At 48.4% G+C, this 22,795-nt stretch overlaps 9 protein-coding genes across 9 annotated transcripts, besides 1 other annotated feature; 5 read left to right on the forward strand and 4 right to left on the reverse strand.

Moving 5' to 3' along the window:
- Positions 1-22,795: part of a sequence feature (contig 1.6 484..266891(-1)) that runs on past both edges of the window.
- On the reverse strand, positions 150-1,433 carry ANIA_10055 (ribosome biogenesis protein BRX1). The gene is made up of 2 exons (XM_652857.2): positions 1,161-1,433; positions 150-1,099 (listed from the first exon to the last, which is right to left on the reverse strand). The coding sequence occupies exons 1-2, from the start codon at positions 1,391-1,393 to the stop codon at positions 253-255; spliced, it is 1,080 nt and encodes a 359-aa protein (XP_657949.2). The 5' UTR covers positions 1,394-1,433; the 3' UTR covers positions 150-252.
- Positions 1,788-3,240, reverse strand: ANIA_10054 (ketohexokinase). Its single transcript, XM_050610971.1, has 6 exons — positions 3,134-3,240; positions 2,680-3,076; positions 2,447-2,605; positions 2,335-2,396; positions 2,172-2,282; positions 1,788-2,115 (listed from the first exon to the last, which is right to left on the reverse strand). Exons 1-6 carry the CDS (start codon positions 3,178-3,180, stop codon positions 1,938-1,940), a joined length of 954 nt encoding a protein of 317 aa, XP_050469249.1. The 5' UTR covers positions 3,181-3,240; the 3' UTR covers positions 1,788-1,937.
- Positions 3,445-4,539, reverse strand: ANIA_10066 (uncharacterized protein; the record flags this gene model as incomplete). The annotated part of the gene is made up of 1 exon (XM_050610972.1): positions 3,445-4,539. The coding sequence occupies one exon, from the start codon at positions 4,537-4,539 to the stop codon at positions 3,445-3,447; it is 1,095 nt and encodes a 364-aa protein (XP_050469250.1).
- Positions 7,342-8,181, forward strand: ANIA_00343 (uncharacterized protein; the record flags this gene model as incomplete). Its single annotated transcript, XM_652855.1, has 2 exons — positions 7,342-7,476; positions 7,525-8,181. The coding sequence occupies 2 exons, from the start codon at positions 7,342-7,344 to the stop codon at positions 8,179-8,181; spliced, it is 792 nt and encodes a 263-aa protein (XP_657947.1).
- ANIA_00342 (uncharacterized protein) lies at positions 8,806-9,623 on the forward strand (the record flags this gene model as incomplete). The annotated part of the gene is made up of 4 exons (XM_652854.1): positions 8,806-8,907; positions 8,954-9,169; positions 9,348-9,383; positions 9,546-9,623. The coding sequence occupies 4 exons, from the start codon at positions 8,806-8,808 to the stop codon at positions 9,621-9,623; spliced, it is 432 nt and encodes a 143-aa protein (XP_657946.1).
- ANIA_00341 (uncharacterized protein) lies at positions 10,193-10,875 on the forward strand (the record flags this gene model as incomplete). The annotated part of the gene is made up of 3 exons (XM_652853.1): positions 10,193-10,235; positions 10,332-10,421; positions 10,529-10,875. The coding sequence occupies 3 exons, from the start codon at positions 10,193-10,195 to the stop codon at positions 10,873-10,875; spliced, it is 480 nt and encodes a 159-aa protein (XP_657945.1).
- On the reverse strand, positions 11,348-14,050 carry abp2 (putative ARS binding protein Abp2; the record flags this gene model as incomplete). Its single annotated transcript, XM_652852.2, has 2 exons — positions 13,093-14,050; positions 11,348-13,042 (listed from the first exon to the last, which is right to left on the reverse strand). The coding sequence occupies exons 1-2, from the start codon at positions 13,738-13,740 to the stop codon at positions 11,348-11,350; spliced, it is 2,343 nt and encodes a 780-aa protein (XP_657944.2). The 5' UTR covers positions 13,741-14,050.
- On the forward strand, positions 14,533-17,472 carry ANIA_00339 (uncharacterized protein; the record flags this gene model as incomplete). The annotated part of the gene is made up of 3 exons (XM_652851.1): positions 14,533-16,640; positions 16,930-16,939; positions 17,218-17,472. 3 exons carry the CDS (start codon positions 14,533-14,535, stop codon positions 17,470-17,472), a joined length of 2,373 nt encoding a protein of 790 aa, XP_657943.1.
- Positions 18,870-20,900, forward strand: ANIA_00338 (protein CYP680A1; the record flags this gene model as incomplete). Its single annotated transcript, XM_050610974.1, has 8 exons — positions 18,870-19,122; positions 19,177-19,715; positions 19,764-19,949; positions 20,037-20,171; positions 20,224-20,249; positions 20,297-20,381; positions 20,433-20,596; positions 20,649-20,900. The coding sequence occupies 8 exons, from the start codon at positions 18,870-18,872 to the stop codon at positions 20,806-20,808; spliced, it is 1,548 nt and encodes a 515-aa protein (XP_050469251.1). The 3' UTR covers positions 20,809-20,900.

A 22,795-nucleotide genomic window follows, 5' to 3' on the forward strand; every position in this document is an offset into this window, starting at 1 on the left:
ATCGCTTATCTAATCGACCGCTGGCACAGCACACTCACTTAACTCTCTGAACGTTCATTTGCGTGATAATGGCAAAAGACGGAGAAAGCCAATATCTAGGGCCAGGAGTTTAGCTTCATAACTTTTGATTATGTCAACCAGAGACGCCTGATAAGGTCATGAACAAGAATCCCACGCATATGCATCCTTCAGGATATCAAGTCTAAGAGTACAACGAACAAAGACAATAGAAAATCCAAACAATGGCGCCAATTATCCGAAGAGCCGCCGAGTATCAAGAGCACCCGGTTTTCGCTCGCCCTGTCCCAGCTGCAAGTTTGACCGCTTGGCCAGCCGCTCGGTTTGTACGTCTCTCCGCTTCGCATACCGTGCAGCCTTACTGATCCGTATTTCGCGACGAACTTGGTTCGGGCTGACAAACTCTTTGTTCTCGTAAATGACCGGACCGCCAAAGCTGCCTTCCAGGATAACGATGGGGGTGAGGACGAATCGAGGGCCAATTTCCACGAGAGAAATCTCTGGACCGTCCTTGGGGTTGTGCGCAGGCTTTTCGGTCACCTCTTCGCCATCCTTCTTTTTGTTTCCACTTTCCGACTCTCGAATTTCATAAACCCGGATCCAGATCTTACCGTCGACACCGTAGATTCCGATAACGCGGTCGATGAAGGGCTTCATACCCTTGACGCCACGCTTCGGCACACAAAAGACGCTGCGGAGCATCTCTCTAATCAGTCCCCGGTACTCGTTGCCTGGCTGGCTCATGACAGGACCCTGTTCGTCGAATGATTTGTCGAAAACAACAATACCCCGACCACCCTTCAAACAGTTACCAGCGAACCCGGTGTTCAGCTCTGCCATAGTGTGCAAGTTGTTGACATGGAATTTGACCGTTGGGCCGTTAGGAGGCCGTGAAAGCCACAGGTATAGATCTTGACCATTCTTCTTGGCCTCGAGGAAGAAAATCACGTTGCAGGAGTGGAGGTCGGCGAGGGAGTTCAGGAGCAGATTGTAACCGGCTGCCTTCTTCCTCGAATCCAGCTTGCTTTCTTTGTGGGTGTGAGGAAGTAATGAGGTCATATCATTGAGAAGGTGCCGGTGACTGAATTTGAGGACAATTAGTTATGCGAGAATTGATATGCATATTGCTGCCGCGGACTTACCGAGATGTAACACCGCGCGACGTCAGCATCAGCACACGGGTCTTCGGCATCATTCCAGCGGCTAACTGCTTCTTTGCTGCGTCAGCCGTGTTTTCTTCATCTTCATCGCTATCGCTTGTATCGTCGGCATCGGCGAGCATTTCCTCCATCATAACGTCTTCGTCATCCTGATCCTGCTGCTTCGTAATGTCGCGAGACTTTCTCTTGGACACTGCCTTGTATACTGAAGCCATTTTGAGCAAAAATGACTAAAATGAAGAAAAGACCAAATTGTGCTTTGACAGCCAGCGAAAGCTTCGGCGAAACAAAAAATCGCGGGCAGAATAATTTTTAGTTGACCGCCTTCGATACAGCATGCAAATCACGTGACTTACTCTAATTGTCGGGGCATACTGTCCTATGGCATCGCCTGCTAACTAGTGGTCGAACTTGTCATCATTTAGTAAGCTAGTTGTTTAGAGGCGGCCACGTCGGCCATCCAATAATGACAATGGATCATCCCATTCCACACTAATTAGGCATTTGATATATGTACTATAGCCAGACAAGCCCGCCCCGAGCCAAGGCCACAGATTTACCTACTGAACTACACCCGTCGAGCTAATGCGGCTCATATATAATTATATGGAGAAAATGTGCACTGTTATGTTCCTAGGCATGAGGGCGTAATCCCAAATCCTAAAAATCCTAAAAAGTGTCTATCAATTGGAAGAAATATACATCATTTCATCAGCTTTCTTCATAACCGTTGCGCATAATATGCGGTCAGAAAATCTTTCAATGGTCAGAAAGCGGTTCAAGAACTCTTCCAAGATTATCAAAGCCCTCCTGGGCTACCTTCGTTCCCGCAAGTCGGTTCGCTATGCTTAGCTTCTGCGAAAGATCCCAAGTATCTCCCTTAACAGTCAAACCATACAACATCCCGGCTATAAAAGTGTCTCCTGCCCCAATAGTACTGAGATTATGTTAGCGAGTCGACTCGAGCAGGCAATGTAGTGCTGGCAGACATACTCCACAACTTGAAAGCCCTTCGGCGTGTAAGCCGGACTCTGTACGGCGCTCCCAACACGAGGTTCAAGAGCCGCAGCTCCATCTTGTCCCCATGTGCAACAGAGAAGGGTTCTTGGCACTTGGTTAGTTAACGTCCACATCATTGTCCGGGCAGTTGACGTACGCTTTGCCCAGCTGGAATGATTGCTTCTCAATACATTCTTTCGCTGATTTGTATCCATTGGCCTTGGGGAGTATCAGCACGGCCGTAGCTGGATATTCATGATCACCCTCACCTGTGCCCAACTCTTAGAGTAAAAGACTACGTCAGCCTCTTGTGCGAGTTCCTGGAGCCCTTCTCTCCCAGGCTTCTCGACTTCTACACTGATCTTGATACTCGGATAGTGTTCTCGAATATGGCGCATGCAAGAGAGAGTCACATCCGGTATCCGGCCCTATGTGTCGTCGCATAAGTTAAACATATACCTAAACATATACATCTATATCCAAGGCATAGGAGTTTACACACCTCAAAGTGAAACCATCTGGCCTCTGTGCCCAACTTATCAGCAATCTGAATAAATTCTTCCAGCTTCATCTCAGGCAGCTCATTATAATTGACAATTGTCCTGCTGCCTGAAGCTTGACTCTTGATAATATAACTGGAAGCTGGCTCCTTGAACTCTTGCCGGTAAATGCAGTTATTTAATGACACCTGAGGCTCAAACGCATCTCGGATCTGCTTTGAAGCAACCGACGTCTGTGCCGGAAGAACGGCAATAAGTTTCAGCGGCGGTTCCTGGCCGAACGAGGGCTGTGGTACGAGCTGTTTCAGCACTTCCAACGTGTTGGGACAGTTACCCCCACGCCGCCGCAATATGCTCGTTGCTCGTAGCTTGTCATCCTCTCCAGGATAATGGGGTGTTCTGATCTCGTTGTGAGCGGGTCATCGAGGTTCTTCAGGTTGGAAGAGGTTGACTGACGTCAAGATTGTATCGATATAGCATGCCCCTACTGCGACCAAAACCATGATTTATGAGCAATGCACTGAAGAATAAACAGAGCAGCTGTGGTAGACACTTGATCCAAAGTGTTCCAGAGACTTGCTATACGTAACGTTCCGCGGATTGGGAGTTGTTGGTTTGCATCGAAGGGATGGTGGGGCAGCCTGACCCACCACCCATGGGTTAGCTAGTAGTACTCTGGTATACCCCGGTAAGAATGTTAGTCCGGTGGGCCTTACAAGGATATGACTCCTTTGGATTCTGCCGTTCGTATTAATGCTAATATCTTACTAATATTTTGTATGGCCACCCTCTGCCTCGATTACTGCCTGACATCTGGCTTGCATAGACCCAATAAGGCCTTTCAAAAAGTCTGTAGGGACTGCATCCCATGAAGCTCGTACAATTTCTCGTAGGGCATCATAAGATAGCTGGCGGTCATCTGGATATCTCTCTTGGATCCAGTCTTTCATCCAGTTCCATACCATCTCAATAGGGTTCAGATCAGGGGAGAAGGCAGGCCAACTAATAGGATAGATACTACGCTCATGAAGCTCTGCTATAGTATCTTTGCTGGCATGGCCAGGTGCTCCATCATGCATAAGACAAAGATAGTTACCTTGCTGTCGGTTCAGGCGAAGATAGCCGTCAATAATAGGCACAATTCGCTCACAGTAACTCTCTGCATTGATAGAGCCCCATTCTTTCTCCCAGAAAAGGCAAGGGCCTTTAGTATCTCCATAAAATGATCCCCAAAACATCCAACCATGCTTTTTGGGGGTAGACGAACGAATACAGGTCTCATCTAGCTCTTCTCCTGCTCTTCTGGTAACCCAGATTCTGGTATAGAAGCCTGGAGTAACCCAAGTCTCATCAGACCAAAGTATTCGATTCCATTGCTCAATTGTCCAATTCACATGCTCAAGGGCCCAGGCAAGACGTACACGCTTTGTATCGTCCGATAAAGGTGGCTTTCGAAGAGCTTTGCATCGGGAATAGCCTCGTTTTTTAAGTGCTCGAGCAAGTGCAGTTTCTCCGCAGGGAAGATTTAGTTCTTCAATAACTCGTTTATAAGATAGTCGGCGCGTACGTTGTGATGAAGAGATAAAGGTAATGATATTGTCCATATCCTCTTCTGATAGCTTCGGGCGCTGGCCAGGAGGCTTTCGAGGAGTAGATTGCTCATTCTGGCAGGTATATTGCACCTGACGATAGGTAAATCCAAGCTGAGAAGAGATCTGTTGATAGGTAAAACCAGCATCTCGTAGAGTCAAAATGCGAATCCGATCATCGCGACTTAGCCATCTAGAACTTTGGCTCCTTTCAGATATCTCAGTCACCTCCAAAGGCGCCTCTGGAGGGGTGCTAGGTCTGGGGATAGCCATATTAGCAATGCTCACCACCATGGATCTCAGGAGGATGGCGATATTGGAGGTTTTACTAGCTTCAAAACTAGGCTGAATTAAGAAAGCGGTGCTTTGAAGGCCTCACCGCTTCAGAGGAGTCATATCCTTGTAAGGCCCACCGGACTAACATTCTTACCGGGGTATACCAGAGTATGTCCGTATCTACAACAACATATAAAGATCGTCAACTGATATATTCTGCTTTATACTTTACAATCACTGACCGACATACGCTCGCCTTAGGGAATAAGACCCAGATATACGGCCCCTCGGTTTGTCACTGGATTTAGATCAGCTCACAAGAAACGAGTTGCACGGAAGCAATCGGCCATAAGCCTCCGAATCGTTGATGGCAAACATAAAACACAGTAAACATAAATCGTCTTGTTGCAACATCAGCCCCTTGTCGAGGCCTGCAAGGCGACTATTCACAAGGTGAAAATGGAATGTCCTGGTCCACTCCCGACCGTTACGATCACACTCGAACTTGAAAGGTACGCCGGTGCGTTCCTATGGACCATTTTTAGGTTTCCCAGCAGGCTATATATATACATTGGCTTGGAAGTATCAATGGTTATGGATAACCCAGAAATGAACCTTCAATGTCAATGGTGTGAGAAGTCTGGAATCGTGTTTTGGTCTGCGATGGCATTGGACGACAAGTATTGTTGAGGCCTCTCTACAGAGCTTGCTCGTGGCCTTTAGTAAAAGGCTTTAGGCCTTGCTTCTTGCTATGACGAGTCTTAATTTGTCCGTCGCTTCTGTGAGATCATGCGTCAGGTGGTGTTTCTTGGTCGCGTTTCCGTGTCATTTGTGAAGAACGGGCCGCTTGTTGAGTGTCGAGCTTCGGAGGAGAGGTATGAACGTGCTATTTGTAATGACTCTGAAAAAGAGATAGATTTAGTCAGTCTGGTCTGGCGCTGTATGCATGAGATGCACTTCTGCCCTTGTCCAACTAAATGAAGCGGCGTTCGGGAGTAGGCAGTACACCATCTCTAACCATCAAGATGGCGCAGGTGTACTCAGACTCGCCAAACTTCTCAAGCATTTATTTCGCATCTCGTGGCTGAGAGGGTGTTTGGGAGCTTGACGAGACCGTCTGCAAGGCGGGCTCATCCAAGGTAAGGGTAATAAGCCATGGTCGATATCCGTCGAATGATCTCGTCTGGAAATATCAGCTTATACTCTTATGGTCTCTAAGTCTCTGTACCAATCGGGTACAGTTTGGTTCGTTTTCCAGTTCACAGATGAATGTGTTAGCATGGACAACGGTCGTACCTTGCCGACGAAGTTGTAGATATGCGAGTAAGGTACCTCAAAACCACGCCAAAGCAAATGTTGATGGTACATCAAAGCTGCTCAAAATTTGCCGCTATGAGAAAATTGCAGAAAACATAAACTTGTCCTGCTGAAGATCCCAGATCAGTGGAACTTGGCGCCGTGAAGCGTCTCCCAAGAGTCTGACATTTTCATGGCTTAGAGTGGGAAAAATATATAGAACTAGCTATATTGAACGTGGTAGTATTGGGGCTTTAGGCAAGGAGAGGCGGCGAAGTTTTGCGTCTTATACCCAGAAGGCACAACCATTATGCGTCGCAGTAACACACGTGACGACACGCAGAATACGACAGTTGTGTCGTTTCCAAACATTTGAAAAAGAAAGAAAAGAAAAGAAAAAGGACATGGCTTGGTGTGCTTGTTATCCGCCACATCCTGCGAAAGGGCCTCACATTATGAGGGAAGATCTGCTTCGGGAGCTCTAAAATGAGTCTTCACATATTTCGATCACGTATAGGACAGCCAATAGAGCTGACAATCCTTCTATAAGAGAAGATAATTTAATTCTCACCGTTGAGGTTAGTATTCTGTTTGTTGTGTCCCGCCATAAACTGGAAAGCATGGGGCTGAGACATGCGCAGTTCTCTGGCTGTTGGCATGCTCCGTTGCGTAAGGAAGACTAAACACCAGGATTCTAGCCCGCCAAATTTTAATAAGCTCCGTAAAACCATATAGGGAAAATACATCATTATGGATTAGTATAACCCTCTACTTACAGAGTCGCCTGAATTTGCCTTCCATGTCATATACAGGGAGAATCGTTTTTAGACCCTAATCACATGATTTATGCAGATAGCCATGCCCTCCAAGTAGATCATGAGAACAAGTGGTAGTTTTCGCTCCTAGTGGTCTTGGAGTGTAGCACTTAAAGGTGCACTAGCTGGAGTGTTTCCGTAAGTTGCCTGAATTCTTCTTGCTGTTGATTCAGGGCAAGACAATGCACGTGACGTCGAATAAGTCTGGCCCAATCTCAAGGGGAGAACAGTGGGTTCAAAATAGATAACAAAAGACCATTCCAAGAATTCCATGTTATTCAAGAACAAGTCCTTAGCCACCTGTTTCTGTGTCTGCAAGTGTTGCTGGAGAGTCGGGTGGGCCTGCCGTGTGTGCCATTTAGTATGATGGCCGTCATTGACTGCACCTAAGACATGCAGCACCCAGCCTTTCATTCCAACTAGTACGAACAAATATCTTCTTGGCTATCTGTCTCATTGGGCCTAAGAGTTCCAGCAGATGAAGCTCTCTGCTCTTTTCTTTGTTGACAGCAAAAACTTCTGCCATTGAGTCACCCTTTTTATTAGGGTCCATTACCAGGGCGGACAGCATATATAGAGAGTTGTGCGGCCAGGTGTGTTTCCCTCCCTTCCACTGCATTTCACTGAGAATCGTCTCAGAAGAAACCCTGATCTACTCTCTATTCAGATTCTCACTTTTACACTCACAATGTCTCCTGTCAAGGATTCCTCCTCCGCAATGAATTCTGCTCCCATCGTTGTTCGGCGGAGCAAGACCATGCCCATCGACAGCCCAACTGCCAAGTTCCTTTACACAATCATCAAGCAGCTTGACCTTAAAGGCGTGAGTACCCCTTCTGTGTCATAATGTTTTCACGCTAACCAGAAACAGATCGACTGGAGTCTCGTCGCCTCGCAGCTCGAAATCTCCAACGGCCACGCCGCCCGCATGCGCTACCACCGTTTCCGAAACCAGATGGAAGGCTATCAGCCCCAGCAAAGAAAGCGTCCAGCGAACAAGTCATCCTCCAAGACAAGCACAGGCTCCTGCAAAGCAGGCTTACAAAAGGGGTCGTCCCCCATGCGCTCGCCCACGCCCATACCCATGACCAAGACCGAACCACCCGAAGAGGGTCAATGCGAACCAAAGAGCCCGTCTATTAAGCCTGAGCAGCATGCGCCCGGCCAGCAAGTACCACACCTTGCTAATATCCCGCAGTATGGCTCGCGTATAATTTCTGCACCGTTTCCGCACTCACAGCGGCACCCACACTCGGCTGCATTCTTGCCTTCCATCGCTACCCCGTATCACTATCAAATGTCTCCGTTAACTTCTGAGCTGAGAATTTCCTCTTCACCAGCTTATTCGTCCACGCCTCATTATCCACCAGTTCCTGTGTACGAGACGGGGTATCGTTCACCGGTGGCCTGGACGCCTGTGAAGGCTGAGCCAAGGACCCTGCCTGAGGAATATAAAGGGTTGGAAATCGCGGAAACTTCGACGGTGAAGGAAGAGGTGCAAGATGAGATTATAATTCGCAATGACTAGTTGAGGAGCTTGGTTTCACGCTACTAGATTTGGTATGAGACATTTGTTGGCTTTCTAGGTATATCGATATTAGAGATATCATTGCTGGACATTTGTAGAGTACGTTTCACCATCGAGATTTATTTTTATTTTTATTTTTATTTTTTTTCTTCTTCTTGGACCTATTGAGAGCAATTCAACCAGATTCTATTTGAACGACAATAAAACTACATATAGAAGCCTGAAAGAGGCAAGCTATAGGACTCTTTGCTCTTCGGGTAGAGTTGGCCTCGCCTCACACTGGAACTGACAGGTAACAGAAAGTTCACTCACTGCGCAAGCCTTGGACAAAGACTTAACAGGAAACCTCTCACTCCTTCAACTGTCTCAGATCAGTATTCTGGTCTTCTGTTATTTCTTCCCTTCATCTTCTTTCCCCATCTCAGAGCCCTCTTGGTCTCTCACTCGAAACTTATTTCCCCCACCCACAACTCAATAAGATTCTTCATTTCCTCACAATCCAGTCAGTTTATTGACAAGCTCACAGATTATTAAGCACCCTCCATCTTAAGTTACTTTACTTAAATATCAACTCACATCTACCATTTCCTTACCATCGCACCCTACCATCAACTTTCATCCACTATGTCTTTCACTACCCAAACCGACGCCACGATAAGTCCGCGGTGTCCGAGAGGAGACGCCGCTTCAAGTTTTGAATGCCTTCAAAATTTACTTGACGACGTGGTAAGGCAAGACTAGACAGTCATTTCCGAATCTTGCCCGACCCCAGCCAAGAGCAGCAGCTAGTATTAACCAGGTCGATCTCGCAGCAGTCGCCCGGCGCCTGCAGTACACAAATGCTAACGCTAACGCCAGAAGCGTCGGTAACCGCTCCCGCGCCTCCTGCAACAAGCACCGTTTTACCGGCCTCGAGTGCACCATAGCCAGTCCCAACATTAGCACCGAGAAGAGGAAGGCCATCGGCAACGAAACTACAAATACTATGGTAAGAATGGCAATCTTTTGTAGCAGTACGTTCTGCTTAGCGCCATCCCGGCAGATCTAAGGGTCCAGGCGATGGTAAGGAGCGCGATGAATGGTTTTCGTAGGAGGACTGTCGCCGAGCGGATTGCCACGCCCGAACCTCTTGTCAAAGCTGAGGACAATTCTGGCAGATTTAATAGAGAAAATTGGCCCTAGGGCTAGAACTATGGTCAATGGTATGTGGACTGTTTGGCAAAGTGCTACAATCAAAACAGTAGTCGTGCTAGAGTCTTCCATAGCGAAAATTGCCGAAATTGCATAATAGGCCATATCGTGAGCATTAATTTCTTGGGATAGAACCTTAAAACTAAGTTATACAACTTAACCGTTATGGCAAGATATGGCTCAGGTTACTGGTGCCAAGAGGATATCGATTTGGTCTTGCTTTTGCTTCCTCGTGGGACCTGGGTGTGTAACTTCAGAGGAAGGGCCTTTAGACGCCTCTTGTTGATCTATAGGGACTTGTTAATGATTCAATATCTTTCTGGACTATACGCTCTATATCACTCAGGACGCGACAGAGCAAATAAACCAGTGTTCTAGCGTGAAAATGCTGTCAACCCTCTTATAACACCACCTATTCTCGCTTTCTAAGAAGTCTTAAATCAATCAAAGGATACAGGCAGAGGAAAAATAAAAAGCCGTCTCCTTTGCTCGGTAGTTGAAGGTCATACTGTTAACGGTGGTTAAGAGTGTTAGGCACCCAAATCCTTCTCTTTACCCTTATCCTAGCATCTCTCTTCTCTCAGTTCTGCTTCCAGTTTACTAGTCCTCTTTAACTCTCCTCAGACATTCAGGAGCCCTTATTTGTTCAGATCTTTCAATTCTCTTTCATACCACTACCAAAACTTCGATCTTAAGCACATACATATATCTTCCTGCCAACATACGTACGTACCTACTTCATCGATTATCAAGACGACAGCTACAAACCAACAGAGCGACCCAGAAAGCAACCAAATAAGCACGTAATCAAGAAACCAAAATGTCGCTATCTAACGATGACCATGTCGTTCTCCTCCTGAGCTGTATTCAACACTCCGATATCCAAAAGGTCGCCAGAATATCCTAACAACCCCTCATTCTCATGCGTGACCAAACCAGCTGAACTTGACAATATAAAGCTATCCGACTCGAACTAATGTCGATTTTACGTGTTAGATTGACTTCGCCGCCGTCGCACAACAATGCAACATCCCCACTTCAGGAGCCGCGTAAGTATCCCACCCCAGAAAGCCCTCATCTCCAACCTTTTCCCCGGATGAAGAGGGAACCGGACTAATCCGCAACAGTGCAAAGCGCTATCAACGCCTTCTAAAAGCACATCGCGAAGGCAAAGCCATTGCTGGAGATAACGGCGCCCCTGCTGGGACCGGCCCCAGTGAAGTCAACCAGGGCCAGACCCAGACCCAGAACCAGAACCAGACCGCAAGCGGAGCGGCGAAGAAAGGCAGGAAGCGCAAAGAACCGGCTCCTAAGGAGGACGGTAACGGCGACGAACCAGCTCCGAAGAGGAAGAGGGGGAGGCCTCCCAAGGCTAAAGCACCTACGGAAATAGCAGCTGAAGAGGGGGAAGATGGCACTTCTAAGGAAGAAACCGATCAAGCGAGCAATACTCATAGGGCTTTTGGTGGAGACGAGACTATGGATGAGGATGAGGAGGCTTAGAGCACACTTGTCGATTGGTTTTCTTACCTATGTTCGCTGTGTCCTTTGCTCTCACTTCTGGAAAGGCTGGAATTGAGGAAATAATCAGGGGCAGGACACGCTATCGCGCTTGAAGGCAGCCGGGAGGTTGGGTTTTCAGTGATCTTCAACTTTCTTTCGCTTTTCTCTTTTTATTTTGTTCATGTGCAGCATTCCGTTCCTGATTCTTACCCTACAGTAAGGTTCATACAGCTGCCACAGAAGGATCGAGGCAGACGAGAATCTAACCATTTGCATCCATTCAATATGACTTGGTGCAATCGTAAAGTAACATTGCTTAGTGGGTATCCAAAGTGAGGAAAACGAAAGGAAACAGTAAGCCAGGCGAAGTAAAAGATTTTGGGTATATGGCAAAGTGAGAACGTGACAAACATAAAATAGGCCAAAGATAAAAGTTTACCAAATATGAATGGCAGAAACTGGCGAAATAACCTTATATATCTGCCATGACAGATTCCAGGATCTTGCGCTTGTACTGAGACAAGGATCGTTCCCTTTTCTGCATTTGTGCGCGGAGCTTCATGTACCGCTGCTTCCAGGTCGTTTCGGCTACTGCGCTTTCTCCGTCATCAATATCATAATCAGCGTCTGTCAAGCTCTGTAACTCAGTGATGCTATTATCCAACTCGTCGTTCTGACGCGGGATATTGTCAAATGTGCCCGCACTTGGGCCTGTTGAGGTATTTCCGCCAACGTTGCCGATGTGTAGATCCTCAAACGAGACACTATTCAGAACGCCTGATCCATGCCTGTGATCAAGGAAAATGTTGTATAAAGGGGCTACTGGGCCCTTATTCGGACTGGAGTTTTCAGAGCTACCGGCATTTCTGTCTTTGTGCTTGATGTGCACCTTTATGGTGCTATTTATTGTCCCTGGGTATCCGAAGTAAGGTCCCAGTCCGAGGTGTAGAGCTGATGCTAGAGGAGCAGCCCCAAAAGGCAACTTGGAATATAAAGCTGTCAAGTTGGTCACTACTACAGACGCTAGTGCCTGCCCCTCTTCGGGACTTAAGGGAGTCTGTCGCCCAGTGACCCTTGCTCGTAGTAGTTCCGCCGAGAGTGTCCGTGTCACGTCGTCAGGTCTTATGATGGTACTGGGAACGCCACTTCGATTTATACTCGATGCTGTGTTTGTGACGACTGTGGCACTAGATCCTTCCCCTTGAGAGGCCGCTGCTCCGTTATTTGCGACGGCCGGTTCGTTGCTCACCCCGTTTACGAGTAATGTAGGTGGAGTCGCGAGCCGAACAGGGGCACCTGAATGCTGTGGAACTTGTAGTTGGAGTTTATTTGGCTTGCCATTGGTATTCAAGGGCGTTGGAGATTGGTTGTACTGGGACTCAGTAGAGTCTTGCTGCAGGACAATGGAGGGTGAGGGCCTCATCCCGGTACTGTGGGAATGAGAAGGATCTGAGCGATTAGGATTGACGGGAAAGGATGAGAATGGTCCGGATACTGTTCCCCTGTTTGGAGGCCTTCCGCGCATCTTCCCAGTAGACGAGGTTGTGATGTTTGGCCACGCAGATGAGACAGCGGGTCCATGTCGCCTTCTAGCACGAGATTTGTCTCCTGAAGATGGTGTCACCGCGGACCGTGGTTCTGCAGACGAAAGGAAGACGTCTGACGAATGGTGACCTCTCGGAATGACTGCGGACTGCGGATAGCTAGTAGGAGATATCTCACGATCAAGACCCTTCCAGCGAAAATCTTGCCCCTGATGAGTACTGGACGCTTCTGGAGGTGCATCAGCTGGAAATGAGGACGCTGTCATCCACGGGTCATTCGACTCTATATCATCTGGGAACGCGCTGAACGGGATAGCACTCTGCGGGAATGTGTGAGAATGCGCTGCAAATGTGCCTGCGTGAAAAGAGCCAACAGAGGTGTCAAGCTGCGGTCTCTTAAGGGCCCTTTCGCTCGAGTTGTCTTTCTCCTCTGCCCTCTTTCTCCCCCGTTTTGGTTTCCACTGAGGAACAAGAGCTCGCAAGGCGAGATCCTCCTCCAAAGGAACTCCATCACGGCTATCGCTGACAACAGCGTTGCTGGCCGGAAGTTGGGTGTAGTATGAATGCGGATGGCCGAGGCAGTATTCAAAAAATGCATCCACGTGCATCGCGCGCATCCAACGCTAGGGAATGATTAGTTACTGGAATCAAAATATGCGCGACGTCCACATACTTTAAGACGCACTGCGTATTGTTGAACCTTCTGAGTGCTTTGTTTCTTCTCCATATCGGGCGGCTCCACCCCTAACTCAATTGCCAGCTGGATCCACGTTTTCAACTCTTTGCTATCTAGCTTTTTTATCAGCTCCCATAGCGTAAATATGCTAAAGCTCTTCCCGTCGCTGCGGGGAGGAGACCTAAAAGTCTTGCGTAACTCGGTCGAATCGGCGGAGAGGGGCACGTTGGGGTTGCAAAAGAAGATGAAAAGGACATAGGCATCGTCAATGTTTTCATCCGTGATGTCGCGAGAAGGCAGGGAACGGACCTCCGCCCGGTCTATTTGATCGCCCATGGGTTTCTGGCGCGAGTTATCAAATACTGGAGGAGACATCGACGGTCCTGATCGCACTGTTGGTCCTGGTGGAATAGCCGAGCGCGCGACAGTAGGCGACGATTGTAGACTACGGGGAGTTGCTTTGCGCTGGACCGGGGGAGACTTGGAGATGGCCATCTGGGAACTGGCACTGCCAATGGATGAGGCGCTCTGCAATCCAGGCTCCAGGGAAGCAGGGTACCTGGCATATTGCTGGATTACCATGGCGGTCCCGCCTAGGTCATTCCGTTCAGGCTGACTGGCCATGGTTGGATAAGCGCCCTGCATCGCGAACGACGATTTCGCGACAGACGAGCAAGCTGTCGGAAATTGATAGTTGAGGGCCGAGCGTGTATATGCTTCATAGAATTTAAATCAGGGCGCATGAGGAGCTTCGGGTAGACGATCTCGAAAATGATCTACGGCAAAGCGCTAGTATCAGGTTGTGGCCGAGTGCTGGCAGCCAGGGACCAGCCTGGACTAGGCGCATGAGATGATGATGTTGGGAGATATATAGACAAGAACGAGGATCATGCAGATGACTTAAGTTGTCAAGTTGATCATCACAAAGGCCCAAGGGGTAGCAGTCCGCCATGGCCCTGGACAGCAGATGGGGAAGAGGGGAAGGGAAGAGGGTGGCTGGATTCTGCCGCTTTATCGACCTGTACGAAAGGCTACTAGTACTTCTAGGCTTGGGCTTAGTGCTACTATTATTATCAAGGCTCTGGGACACACAGCTCACGAGCCATGCCATGGCCGCACAAGCCTACTAGCCTGGTCACCTGACTTCTCTGCACATCAGACCATGGTTCCCCTTGCTCTTATCGAATTGGATTGGAGACGGTATCGATAACCTGATTAACCTTCATTCGGCCAGTTGACGACTCGACTTCATCCCATCGTCCATCCCACCCTTCACCGTAATAGCTTTCTTCAGGGATGACTGCCTCGCTAGAATTTCTTACATGTCACTCTCTTCGCTTCTAGCCTCGACCCGACTCGCAACTGAGGGGGACATGATCCGCTTTATCGTCCGTGTCCCTCCTCCCGCAGTACTCCGGTACCGGTACGGCTATAGTCATGGCACGCTCTGCAAGGCGCTCGCGACCGGTTCGTTCGAATCGCACTCACGTTCCCTCCTACAACGAAGATAGCGGACCCAGCGATTCCCTGGGCGGAGACAGCGAGACCGACCAACACCGCTCTGGAGGCCTGTCGCATTCCTTACGATCACGAGATTCGAATCGCGTCCCTATATCATACCGTGAAGAATCGACCGATGATGATGTCCTGAATAACTCTCATGAGGAAGATCCAGATGATTCGCTTCATCGGACCTATCCTCTACCCGACGCTGATATGCGGGCCACGCCTACAACACAATCAACGGCCAGTCGTCCTCGTCGTAGACGGTCTGTTAAAACAAGGTCCCAGACGCAGAAGGCAAAGCGGACACCGACTAAAAGGCGACTGGAGTTGGGACGGCCTCTGAACAAGCGGAGAAAGGCGGCGGACGAGACGGATACTCTGTTCGCTAGTTCGGGAGTGATTCCCCCATGGCAGACCCTCCCATATCATATACTGTTCGACATTTTCCTCCGTGCCTCTTACCCTCTTGTAGATGAACGAGCTCTGAAGAGGAACCGCACAGTGGGTTGGCTATTGAATATTGCGCTGCTATGCCGCGGTTTCCACGAGCCTGCGCTAGCAGCCCTCTATCACTCGGTGCCAACGATACCTGCCCTCAAGTCTCATGGCTTGTTAAGCCTTCTTATGAAACCTCAAGATTCGCTGTCTACAAACTACCGTAATAAGATCAAGGAGCTACACGTCGATGTTGAAGCCCTTTTATTGTACAAAAGCGGTCCTGCCTTCGGGTACTTCGACCTACCAGCATTGGTCCAGCATACTCCCCAGGTCAATACACTACGACTCTATCACAGGGATGATTTCATGGTTGGCCTTCCTCGGTGGGGTATCCCTTCTTCGAAATGGCTCTATCCTGACGCCCTTTTCAAAACTATCAATTCGAATTCGATCCGACTTCACAGTTGGGACTGGAATGCCCGGTTCATGACTACACAAAATCTTCTTCCACTCATGTTAGAAAATCATAATGAGGCTTCGTTCAAGAGTATTCAGGATCTCAGGATATTTCACATCTGTGCGGAAGATCCAGATGGTGATGACCAAGTTGTTGGGATGACTGATACCAGAGAGGACGTTCTGGCGGCGGCCCTCAACGTGCTTCCCATGTTGCGCCGACTGGAGTTTCTGGGTTCCTCTATACTGAATGACTGTCTACTACCAAAATTACCGTTGAACCTAACTTCCCTCTCCATCAACAACTGTGATGATGTAACTACGGCCAATTTTAGCCTCTTTCTTGGCACTCACGGCCATAGTCTCCGTGAATTGAGCCTCAGTCACAATCGTCATTTGAGCCTCTCTTTTGTTGTTGATCTCAAGGGATCCTGCCCGTGCTTGGAAAAGTTCACAGTAGATATATCGATACACGACCTTTCGTCATATCACGACGTTGAGCCTCATTTTGACGAGCTGCTCTCTCCTTCGGAGATTCCATCGTGGCCTACCACCTTACAGCACCTGGAGTTGATCCAGTTGCGCAAGTGGAAGGAGAACACGGCTGAAGCATTTTTTGCTTCCCTGATTGAAGCTGCTCCTGAGCTTCGTAGTCTACGAACTCTGGTGATTAGCGCAATTCTCAAGACAGGATGGCGTGACCGTGCCTCTTTCCGTGAACGGTGGATTGGCAAGCTGAAGAAGGTCTTCTTACGGCGGAGCACGCCACCTAATCCGGCACTTTGCACTCTCGCACGGAACTCGGAGGGCCTGTCTTCAGGCAAACCAAGCGAGGGTTCGCAGCCCAACGACACCGAGTTTGCGTCTCCGTCAAAACGAAAAAGCGCGCGAATCGCCAGCCTCAGACATTTCGATGGTGAAGAAATCCGAAGCTTATCGACCCGGGCTCATCAGATAAATGAAAATGACAGTGAGCTTGACACTCCCGCCACACAGGGCATGTGCAATGTTGTGGAAATTCGAATCGACAACCAACGCCCGAGGGATACACAATTCAATGAATCAGACTTCTTGGACGATGAATTAAGTGGGGACGAAGAATGGACAGGTCAAGACGTTGACCTGGGCGACGGAGGCCATGCCTGGTGAATGCTCTACAAGGGGCCAATCCGTCTTTACTCGCGCTCGCGGTCTAGTTTTACCAGACCGTCGCTTCTGTATATGCCCTTTTTCATGATTATTGGCGGCTACTTCTCTCTGGAACTCTCGATGTTTTGAGCTACAGGGGCGGGTCATGGCGTTTCCAAGTCTTGGGGGTTACATTTCATGGTTAGGGGGCTCTTCTACTCTAGATTTATTAGTTATACGAAGTTCTTACCTCGGTTGTTGTTCTCTATAGACTGCAACTAATGCAATACTAAACTTCAATTCTAGCTCTAGCAAGGTACGGTAGGCCTTGGCGCAAGTTCCAGTTATTCGTCGTCAACCCTCAGTGCATATAGTGGAAGTCCTATGGTGCGGTGACTTATGCCCTCCAGCATATCGAGATTGTATCATCTGCCAAATCCACTCTTCTGCCGGTAGATCTGTCTTATATCCCCCTGAAGCTTTGATCAGACAAATTTGCGGGGAAGCCATCGGTGCACCTCCAGCTAGTGTTCCAGAACCGGATTAGCTGACTAGCAGTACATGCATGCATCAGATACACGGACCAATCCACAGGTCTGTGGTGAAAACACCAACTCACTCAACAGCGGCGCAGAATCTGCAGCAACACCTACGCTGGTTTCCGTTGGACGTTACCCCGGGACCCTTGGCTTTTTCATCCAACAGAGCGCTAGTGGTCTATCTGCAATGTTTGTCTCTCCATTTATGGCCCAGCAATGCTCCAGCTTTTACGCCCTTGAGCTGCAGTTCTTACCCAAATTTGGAACTTTGGACGGATCCATAAGTGATAAGTCGATTCTGCCATTGTAACCGTATGTGCTCATGGATACTAAGCGTGTTGCTGCGGCTTAGGGCCGAGCTACTAGTACAACTTTCCTTCGCTCAATAACAACAATGAGACAATACCATAGTCAGCGCCTGAGTTGGAGTCGGCCCGCCTCACCAAGTACCTCTTGCTTTTGGCCATAGCAGAATTGCAGTTGAGTTGGTACAGGAAAATACGTGATTGGGCTATCGTAAGCAGCGAGACGCCGTCGAGAGGAGAATATGCTGAGCAGCATTCTTTAGTGACTTTATGGAGTCTATTTCTTGCTGAGTTGCTAGGATGGATTTGTCTCCAGTTCTCCAGTGTGGTAGAGGGGTAATGTCTTTGCAAACAAGCATGAGGGGTCAAGCCTCCTGTGCTACGTGAGCACCATCGAATCACGCAGACGACAATCTGGAGCCTTGAATTATCATCCCACCCAGCGTACAAGACGAGGCCCAAGCTCTCTTGGCTTCGAAACTCTCCAAGGGCTTCGCGATTTCACACCCACACTTGATTTTGTGTCCTGGGCTTCTCTATTTCATATACCAGCCGTTCAGGCCTTCCTTCGGCAGGGTAGAAGCATACCTATAACGGTTCATCCAAGTAATCCAGACTCTGGATCATATAACGGCACCGTGTCTTTCGAGGCTAGAAGTTGGCATTGTCGCAACGGTTTTCAGTCGGAGTCGCGAGGCCGCCAGCCACAGCCATTGCTGCTATTTTGTCTTAATGGCCCTGTACCAAGCTAAGCATACGCCTTCAGAAACCCTATGGGCACATCTGTGCGCCACAATTAATGCCGATCTAATGGATCAAAGGCCGTTTTGCAGTGGACTTTAACCTCAAGATAAACTCAAGAATTCGGATCATAACCCTAATAGACTGTATTTGTACTCCTCATATTCTCAATCACCTCACGAGCTGTCTGGTAACAGACCTGGTCTGAATGCAAATTCTGTCAGACTATGTTGCATGGAATATGCACACTGATTGCATAGGTTTGGGTGTCACACGCACGCACCTTTCAGAGCCATGACATAGGCCGCCTATTACTGCATTGCGATTATGTCTGTTACGTGTTAAGTCCGTCTAATTCTTCCGTATTTGACGGCAATATATCAGATATATACCCAAGTATGCTGTGTGACAGATGGTGTGTAACCCCTGTGCCCCCTCTTACCGAGTCTGCCCAGCCATCAAGCACCACTACAGCCAACGGAGGGCATATACAGGCTTAGTCAAATTTACTCCCCGACGATCTTTGTCAATGAGCTGTTCAAACTAGCTGAACATTCGTTTGAACTAGGCATTGCTCTACCCTGTTTTTACATAAGTGCACCATCCGACGAAACAATCCCCGCCCCTCCAAATCTCACCCTCGCGGTTTGAACAAGAAGAAATGGATCTCAAAGAAAGCTCCCTTAGATTTTTGGCTTCTGATATACGAAGCGTAATCTGGCGGCTGGCAACTTTGATATCGGTGGTAGCCCTACTACGAACAGCTTGGGTCGTTATATATCGAATCTATTTCCATCCCCTCGCCAAAGTCCCTGGACCGCTTCTTGCCAGGATAACTTGGCTCTACTCATTCTGGTACAATATTGTCACCAAGCGTTTCTACCTTCGCGTTCAAGAACTGCATGAGCAATATGGTACAATCTGCACCCGCCGGTGGGCCCCCTGCTGAGATTTACTAATTGTCCCAGGCCCGGTAATCCGCATCACCCCGGATGAAATCCACCTAAGCGATCCCGAGAACCTAGAAAAAATCTACTTTGTTGGGTCACGATATCCCAAGGATGCTGCATTTTACGGTGCATTTGGCGCGGACAGATCCGTGTTCACGGCTCCAAGTCCAGACGTCCACCGCGTGAAAAGAGCCGCCTTGAACCCGTTCTTCTCGCGGAAGAAGGTCCTTGAATTGGAGGATATCGTGCAGGATAAGGCGGAGAAGCTGGTTGGACGCATGAAGAAGGCTTTCAATTCCACTGGTGCTATTGACCTTCATCATGGTTTCCGCGCGATATCGGTCGACGTTATTACGGACTATGCATTTGGCGACTCGTACAACTTTCTCGACCGAGACGACTTTGGAATAGACTTCTTCAATGGGTTCAGAGATACGGGGCCCGCACTGTGGACCTTCCAGCAGTTCCCTGTCATCCAGCGAGTAGCGAAGAAAATGCCCTTTTGGCTGGCAGAGCGCCTTAGTGCCCCGTTGGCATTGAGGAGGTCTCAACACATGGTATTTAAATGTCTGGAATTATCCAGTTACTTTACTGATGTTGCCTAGAGTTCGCGAGCCCAAGTTCTCAAGGTGAAGGCTGCCGTGGAAAGAGACGAAAAGGTCTCTCGCACTACCATATTCCACGAACTATTACGTCCTGATGCAGCTGAAGGGTACGCAGTGCCAAATGTGGACGAGCTCTCAAGTGAGGCACAGAATATTCTTGGTGCTGCATCAGATACTACAGGGAACGTGAGTATTGCGTATAAATCTGATGCTGAATTAATGACGATGATGCCTGCAAATCGCCTTTACGAGATGCTGACCTTCATGGTTTAGACCTTGACGATTGCAGCGTACAATGTCGTTCGTAACCCTGACATATACGCCCGATTGTCTGCCGAACTCAAGGAGGCATTCCCAAACCCCGAGGGCCGTTTGGAGTTTGTTGCTTTAGAGAAGCTCCCATACTTGGTGAGTCACTTGCATTTACAGCCGTCCAGAAATATATGTGCTAATCAGATAGACTGCCGTAATCAAAGAAGGACTCCGGTAAGCCCCGCTGAACGAGTACTATCATCTTATATCAACAGAAGCAGATTGTCCTTTGGCGTCCCTGGCCGGCTTCCTCGTGTAGTCCCACCCCCTGGAGCCGAATTTAATGGCTACCACGTTCCACCTGGAGTATGTTTCATTGTTCCCGCTATCTACGTAAACTGACATAGGCCTTTCAAGACCGTGGTGAGCATGAGCTCCTGGATAATACACCATAACGAAAACATATACGCCAATGCGGATAGATTCAACCCAGATCGCTGGCTGGATCCTTCAAGGGCAAAAGTGCTCGAACGATACCTGTTTTCGTTCGGAAAAGGGACGCGAGGATGTATTGGCATGCCGTATGTGTCTCTAGCCATATCCAATTTCTGATAGTATTAACCTAGACAGCAGACTCGCCTATTGCGAGCTCTACGTGACCCTTGGCCGAATGTTCCGCGAGTTTGATAACCTGAAAACGCCGGCAAAGAGTAGCGAGGAGTTAATTGTGGACGATGGCTTTTCAGCGTATCACCCAGAGAAGAACAATAAGTTTGTATTTAGCCTGTCTTAGGTCTTTGGCTGTTATACTTGATTTGGCTCCTTGTCCTATGTTCAATAGTGCTGTGCTATGTTCTCTTTTCTTCAATGGCCATTGTTTAGCTTCACCTTAGTTCAAAAGCGTATCAATGGCGAGGTAAATAGCGCGTTTTCCCAGTGTTATTCTCTTCTCTTTTATTCACACTCTCAGGCAGCTGTGAAGCCACTCATGTTCTTCAACATTTGTCTCCCTCTTCATACAATTCCCGCCAGCATCTCCCCGAGTGCGTCTTTATTAGACTTGAATTAATTGACCGCTTTCTTTCTCCTTCCATCATAGCAGCTTCACTCCTAACACTGTTGACTTGATTTACATCCACATCTGCCTCATACCATCTCATCCTCACAAACTAGAACACAGCAAATCATCGACTCATCAGCATCGCACCATCACTTCAAGATGCCTATGAACTGGAACGCACAGGCAGATGCCAAGGCACGTACAGCATCGATCACTTATTCTTATCGATTCTCCCTGCATTGTCGTAAGGCATTGGAATTGAATTAAGCTAACTCACCCATTATCGCCTCCAGCTCCTAGGTGCTATCATACAAACAAGCACCACTACGATGAATTGGAAGGCCATCGCAGAGATAATGGGCCCCCGTAAGCCTCTCACACCCTTTGATACGCCATCCCTGTCTCCTTTCCTTTATACAGGACTATATATCAGGAAAATCCAATCAAAGCAAATTTCATTTGCTAACGGACCCTCGTGTCTTCACCCACAGATTGTACCCCGATAGCAGTCATGAGACGTGTTTCCCGCATCAAGGAAAAAGCCAAGGGTTGTGGTTCTACTGTTGCCAAAGAAGGAGGCGAGAACAATGATGGATATGACAATGGCCCCGACTCACGTGCTTCTGCTCAAAGGACTCCTGTGAAACGTATGAGGGAACTAGTTAAAAAGAATGCGGCGGCTGTAACAGCTGCTGGAGCCGATAATGAAAGTGCGGGTTTTAACTCGGTTGATCCGGAAGAGAGTCCCACTAAAAAGGCTAGGGATGAGTCCAAAGGGAAGGAAAGAATGGCTGTTGCTAGGACCAACGAATATGCTGATAGTGATGGTGGTGAAAATGAAGGTATCATGATGGATGCTCTTCTGAATATGGAAAAGGAGGCTTCTGATACGGACTTCGACTGACAGAATTTGAGTGCCCTCTCAAAGAGTTCGCCAAAGACTCTAGGTTGGGCCCTCGAGGTCATGGGGTACCGTAAGGATGAGAAATTCGCGCTGGTGGATACTCATGGATAGTGGCTTTTCAGGGTTTGATGCGGTCATGTGAAATCTAGGGATATGCTAGGGACATGAGCTTGATTCCATTTACGTCGCCACAGAATACTTCTTAAGACCAGCTAGCAGTGATCAAGAATACGAACCATCCATGTTCACGGGAGCAAATGGTCAGACTTTAGGTAGACCGTGCAAGATCAATCGTCTCCTCTCGATCTCTTTACTGTTCTTCGCTCCTCCATGAGAAGGCGTTTGGGCCTCTAATATTGAGCTCTACTTAGCCACGCCTCATTTCTTCGACTAGCAACAAACAAGTGATGTATCTTGCGTCACGAGGTCTGTCAGCCTAAGATTACTCGGCTCGTAGGTACGGCAAGGTCCAATTCTGTAGCATACTTTCCCCGGTGTTGCCGCACCGAATGACGAGGGGCCAGCATGATGAACAAGCCAGTGGCCTGATCCGCGTGGCAGACTCGATTTTGATTCACAGGCTAGATGTCTTGGGCTCGGTGTGGTTTTCAGCGCGAGCGCAGCATGTCAGTTGATAGGGAGACCTGGGTACACTCCATAGCCGTCTGATGTGCGCCTATGGAATCTCCAAACACAACACTTTCACAATCAAGATGGAACCATAGTCTGTGGTTATTGTAGTGAATGAGACACGCATGATCGAATATCTTTGTGCAAATTTGCAGGGCCTCTGGCGGTTCGGCGATTGTACTGGGT

This window comes from Aspergillus nidulans, chromosome VIII (genome assembly GCF_000011425.1).
Source record: "Aspergillus nidulans FGSC A4 chromosome VIII".
NCBI classification, from domain to species: Eukaryota; Fungi; Ascomycota; class Eurotiomycetes; order Eurotiales; family Aspergillaceae; genus Aspergillus; species Aspergillus nidulans.

What these genes read in the sequence shown, in the direction of transcription:
- ANIA_10054 (XM_050610971.1), bottom strand. Translation starts at nt 3,180, where the DNA reads ATGGTTTTGGTCGCAGTAGGGGCATGCTATATCGATACAATCTTGAC. An exon ending in TATATCGATACAATCTTGAC is followed by an intron (nt 3,077 to 3,133) that starts GTCAGTCAACCT and finishes CAACGAGATCAG; the next exon opens with AACACCCCATTATCCTGGAG. An exon ending in ACTCTAAGAGTTGGGCACAG is followed by an intron (nt 2,397 to 2,446) that starts GTGAGGGTGATC and finishes ATACTCCCCAAG; the next exon opens with GCCAATGGATACAAATCAGC.
- ANIA_10055 (XM_652857.2), bottom strand. Translation starts at nt 1,393, where the DNA reads ATGGCTTCAGTATACAAGGCAGTGTCCAAGAGAAAGTCTCGCGACATT. An exon ending in TCGCGCGGTGTTACATCTCG is followed by an intron (nt 1,100 to 1,160) that starts GTAAGTCCGCGG and finishes CCTCAAATTCAG; the next exon opens with TCACCGGCACCTTCTCAATG.